Source organism: Culicoides brevitarsis, chromosome 3, assembly GCF_036172545.1.
Source record: "Culicoides brevitarsis isolate CSIRO-B50_1 chromosome 3, AGI_CSIRO_Cbre_v1, whole genome shotgun sequence".
NCBI classification, from domain to species: Eukaryota; Metazoa; Arthropoda; class Insecta; order Diptera; family Ceratopogonidae; genus Culicoides; species Culicoides brevitarsis.
The window spans coordinates 26,184,899-26,190,456 of record NC_087087.1 but is presented as its reverse complement, the minus strand read 5'-3'; the positions used below and the strand labels follow the sequence as shown (position 1 = coordinate 26,190,456).

Sequence of the window (5,558 nt, the reverse complement as noted above, 5' to 3'; positions counted from 1 at the left end):
GACGAAAAACTTGAAGTCTTTTAAATAAAAATTCACAAAGTCAAATTTTGGTGCAACTTTAAAATTTTAGCCCCAATGCACATTTTAGATTTAAAATAATTGCAAAAATTCGTTAAATATCATTAAAATCTATGTTTTTCTTTTGTTTTCTTTGCCAAAACCGACATTCCCGAAAATCACAAAAAAATAAAGAAGACACAGACAGATTTTTTTACGCACAGCACACATTTTTCCGCCACATTTGAGTAGACAACCAATTTTCAAATGAGTAATTTTTGAAGCCGGTCGCTGCGTTTAAGCGATAAATGTAAATAATGAATATATTTTTGTGTGCTCCACACATGTGTTTGATATTTTGTGAATGAATTCTCGTTTTTTTTTTCGTAATTTTGTGTACTCGACTGATAAGGTGATGTTCGAGTCAAATGAGCATATAAAGCGCATCCATGACCTCCGTGCGTAAAACCGTTTAATGAGTAAGCAAATCGGCATGGAAGCGTTAAAAAAGGCACTTGTTGATCCTTCTTGCACAAAAGCGACGAGTGCGGCAGATAGAGGAAGTAAGTAACGGGACATGCGCATTACGGGACTTTTACGAGAAAAATATCGATTGAACATCTGATTGCACGAAATAAACACACAAGTGTTGCTTGTTTTGTTAAATTTTAGTTCCTAAAATTACCTGCACAAAAAAAAAAATTAAAAAAAAAAATGCAAGAGTTACTATCATTTTTGGTATTTTTACAAATCACAGCAGTTTGTGTGGCTCGAGGACCGCATCATCCGAAAAATTCACACATGAAACTCAAGACTGACAAACATTTTCACCATGAAAAAGAGTAAATTTCATATTTTTTGGCTTTTTAACGAACAAATTAACAATTTTTTTCGTAGACACATCCAAGAAGACCTCACGCAGTTCACAAACAAGAAAATAACTGACATGACAGAGGACGAAAAGAACTTTTACTACTTCAAACTGCACGATTTAGATGACAATAATCACCTGGATGGCCTGGAAATGCTCAATGCAGCGACGCATCACAAGCATGACGGCATCAAAAAGCTCCAGGAAAAGTCCGAGAACGAGGAAGACGGCTTGAATCACATCATCGAAGTAATTGACGACTTTATAGATTTCGCGGATTTGGACAAAAATGGCCTACTAAACTACCCGGAATACATTCGGGCGATCACAAATACCGCAACGAACGAAACTGTAGAAGAATCTTAGGGAAAAAAAGTAAAATAAAAGAATTTTGTTTAAAAAAAAATTATCAACCCTCGTCATTTTCTCCGTGTCCCTCCGAGTCTCTTCGTGGCAGAGCGCAAAACAAAGAAAGCTGTTTCCTTCCGAGAATCATCGCACCGTAACCAATATATGTATGTGTGTTATAAAATGCCTTCAATATATTACCTCCAAGTAATAAAATAATAATGAAAAATACAAAAAAAAAATACAAGCAGTAAGTTGTTCCTCTTGACTGATCTATAAATATCACGTATATGTGCATTTTTAACTATAAAGCTCTCTTTTTGCTCTGCTACTACTATGATCAAACAAAAATTATAAATTACTTCGAAAAAAAAACTGCATTTTCATTTATTTTTATTATTATTTTATAAGAGAAGTAAAACTGTAAAAAAATAAAATTACGCTTTTCTTGTATAATATTTTTGCTGTGCGCGTGATTATATGCCAATACCTACATAAATATTAATATTTATTTTTTTTTTTTTAGAGAAAAACAACAAATTAGAGGTAATTATGTTGAAGGGAAAGATATTTTTAGTTTAAAAAGTAGACCAGAAGTTACTTTGTTTTGTGCAGTTGTGGCTTCCTTGTTAAGTGTTTAGTTATTTTGTAAAGTGATTGTTTCCTCATGAAATTGAGTTGTTTTAGATTTTGCATATTTTATATCAGAAAAATTTAATTTTGGGATTATAGAGAAAAAAAATAAATTAATTTAATTTTATTAATATTTGAACTTTCTTTAGGTATTTCATGTATTTTTGTAAAAATATAAATTTTTTGTTTAATTTTTGTTTTGTTAAGAAATATAAATTTCAATTAAAAAATAAATCTTAGAAAATTAAAGTAAAATTGTTAAAATTTGTATTTAAATATTTTTTAATTTATATTTTATTTAATTTTTTTTATTAAATTTAACTTTTTAATTTAAATTAATTATTTAGTTGAATTAAATTTAAAAATTATTTATCTGCAATTTTTTAATTTGTAGGTATAGCTGAAAAAAAATTAATAAAATTTTTAATTCATAAAATTAAAAAATAATAAATAAAAAAATTGTAAGGTTTTTTTATTTAGTAAATTTTATGTAATTTAATATTTTTTTATTTTTTTTTTAAATGAAAATAAATATTTTTTACCGATGACTTTAAAAATTTTATTTTTATTAATACGTGTGTCTAGTGTGTCCAAAAGCTCGAGCTTTTTGAGGCTCGAGCTTCAAGCTTTTTTTGAGTTCAGGCTTGAGCTTCAAGCTCAAGCTCAAGCTTTTATACAGCTATACAGAATAACAACTTTTTCTCAATTTGCTTTAAAATTTTCGCATAGTTTGATCGAAAATATTGAATTGAAATTAAAAATTAAAATATTTTAAAGTTTTTGAAGCAAATTTGTGAAAATTGCATTTAATTTAAATTGAAATTTTGAAAAATTTGCTGAAAAATTATTTTTAAAATTTTGATTTTTGAAGAATTAGCCTGAAGAAAAAAAATTAAAAAAAATATTTTTTTGAGTATTAAATCACTTGAAAATTTAGTCAGACCTATCGTTAAATTACTTAGATAAAATTAAATTAATTTAAAAATATATTTAAAAAAAAAATAAAATTAAATTAAATTAAAATTAAATTAAATTTTCATGGAATTAATTAAAAATTACAAATAAACGGTTACTTATTTAAAAATTTATTTAAATAAAAGTCATTACTGTTAAAAATATACATTAATTCAATAAATTTTAAGCTATTTTTAATCAATTTTACAACAAAAAACTCTTATTTCTCTAAAAAATTTGAAGGCTTGAAGCTCGAAAAGCTCGATGATCAAAGGCTCGAGCTTCAAGCCTGACTTCAGGCTCGAGCTTCAAGCAAGCAAGCTCAAGCTTTGGACACACTACTTGTGTTATTTTGAAAACTATTTATCTATTTTTTTTTAAAATTATTAATTCAATTAAAAATAAGTCAAAAAAATAATAAAAAATAAAGCTTTTAATTCATTAAATTAAAATATAATTTTCAAATAAAAATAAATTTTGAGTTTTTTTATTAATTAAATTTTACGTGATTCAAGATTTTTATTAAATTTATTTTTTAAATGAAAAAGAATATTTTTTACCGATGAAAGTTATTTTCTTTTTATTGAAACTCGTTTCAATTTTATGATTATTTTTGTGAATATCTCAAATTGTTAAAAAAATCAAATTTGGTTTCAAATGACCAACATTTGCTAAAAATCTGCAAAAAAATTCAATTATTTTCAATTATAAAATTCGAAGATTTTAAGCTAAAATGGAAGTAATTTATTAATTATTGTATTATTTTTTTTCAAATAAATATTTTAAGATTTTTTTATATCCTAAATTAAAAACTTGAAGACTAAAAAACTTAATTTACTTGAATAAAAATTTAAAATTTCAACAAAAAAAATTATCATAAAATTTATTAAGAAACTAAAAAATATCAAAATTGCTTAAAAATTTTTGATAACTTTTGATCAAAAATGGCTTCAAACTAACAGCAATTACCTCAAAACTTCGCCATTGTCATTTGGCACTTACCCAACTCATGTCACTTGTATAGACACTCTGCATTGTCTGATTACCTCATCACATCATTCAATTATAAAACTAAAACTAAAATGACTCCACCATTTTTATTTTATTATTATTATATATTTTTTTTATGATTATTACTGCCTGGATTATTATTACTCATATTTCACAAATTTACGTTGATTTTATATTGTCAAAAAAAAAAGTGAATAAAAAAACGTGCTGCCAACCGTTGAAAAATAAATTACACAACATCAGCGACAACAAACATTTTGTGGTAATAATGTTCATATAATAATAATCACAACAAAAGACAAAAATAAGACAAAAAAAAATTTATTTGTGACTTTTTTCCTGTTTTAAAAGTAAAATAATTGGCTTTGCAAAGATTGGCAAGAAGCTTCCTGATCTCGATTGAAATCCGTCAGCTGTGAAATTTTTATCTGCGTTATCATCAAGGGTCAACAAACAGACTTTCGCGCTCATCATCACGTAGAACAAAAAAAAACGCAAGTGCATTGACTTTGTTCGTGTTTTCGTTCTAATTTGCTAGAAATGCGGAAAAAAGTAACATAAACCCATGATAAATTAATGGATTATGATCGCTCATCATCCAAGAGATTCTTCGATTTAATATGCATAAACAAGAGCACGCGAGTGTGAAATTTCGCCACGTGCCCCGTTAATCTTAGAAAAGTACGGATACAACGTGAGTAATTGCTCTAAAAGTCGAGATTTCGTCAAAAGTTGAAAACCGAGAGAGAGAGAGATAAAGAGACATCAACCATCCACGCGTCATAAAGTTGTAACATGATGATTGAAATTTCAAACCTGACATGATTTGGACAGTAATCTTCTTTATTTATTACAAGAAACGCTTTTTTCTTCTGAATAAAGAGAAGAACAAGAAGAGATCTGGCTCGTGTCATGTGTGCAGTCAGCCAATGAAAATTGACGTCGTCTGATCATCATCTTCGACTTTTTCTCATTAAAAACCCACAAAAAAAAAGTTTGAAGATAAAAATTGATGATTATGAGTGGTTTCCTTTCATCCTTTTTTTTGTCGTGTCGTGTTTGTGTCTCGATTAACTAATTGAAAACATAAAACCTTCAAAAGTTCAGAGAACAATCAACTGGCAATGACTTCCAGCACTGAAAACTGACAAAAGCGTCGCGTCGTCGTCATTGACGATGTTGTTATTTTTTTTTTCAAAATCACTCCCTTCGCTAAATTAACGTTGATGACGAACGAGGAAAACATTGTTTTTTTTTTGTATTTAATAATTTCGTCTCTATTATTATTATCGTAAATTGTAACAATAACAGATACTGAAAATGTTACGAAAAAAAAAGATAGAGATAGAGTTGATGTGATATATGTGATGTGTGTGATGTACAATTTTGATTTTAACAAAAATCGGCAGCGAACCATAAATCCTGCTGAAGAATTTTTTTTTTCGAACTAACAATCTACATTAACTGCGAGAGCTCTATGACTCTATGTGGCATTAGTAGTAATAAAATAATGGAAAAAAAGTTACTTTATTTTTTTTTTTTTGAATGAGTTTGTGTCTCATCATTCATTGTGATTTACCATCAGGCCATTTTTAATGTCTTTGGCAGAGAGTTGGTAATGTACGATATATGTAAATGCCTGAAGTTTCATTGTTTTTTTCTTCTTTTTGTCTTTTGAAGAAGGTGAAAAGTGTGCGTCATTAAAGTTGTGTGTCTCTTTTGAAGGGGCTTACTTTCTTGTTTA

At 27.4% G+C, this 5,558-nt stretch overlaps 1 protein-coding gene across 1 annotated transcript; it reads left to right on the top strand.

Annotated features, from left to right (window-relative positions):
* Nucleotides 1–636: 636 nt before the first annotated feature.
* Nucleotides 637–1,299, top strand: LOC134835622 (multiple coagulation factor deficiency protein 2 homolog). Its single transcript, XM_063850527.1, has 2 exons — nucleotides 637–839; nucleotides 895–1,299. Exons 1-2 carry the CDS (start codon nucleotides 712–714, stop codon nucleotides 1,232–1,234), a joined length of 468 nt encoding a protein of 155 aa, XP_063706597.1. The 5' UTR covers nucleotides 637–711; the 3' UTR covers nucleotides 1,235–1,299.
* The last annotated feature ends 4,259 nt before the right edge of the window (nucleotides 1,300–5,558 follow it).

Excerpts from the sequence above, each read along its gene's own strand:
- LOC134835622 (XM_063850527.1), top strand. The coding sequence starts at position 712 with ATGCAAGAGTTACTATCATTTTTGGTATTTTTACAAATCACAGCAGTT. Across the intron at positions 840-894 it reads CATTTTCACCATGAAAAAGA|ACACATCCAAGAAGACCTCA; the intron begins GTAAATTTCATA and ends TTTTTTTCGTAG.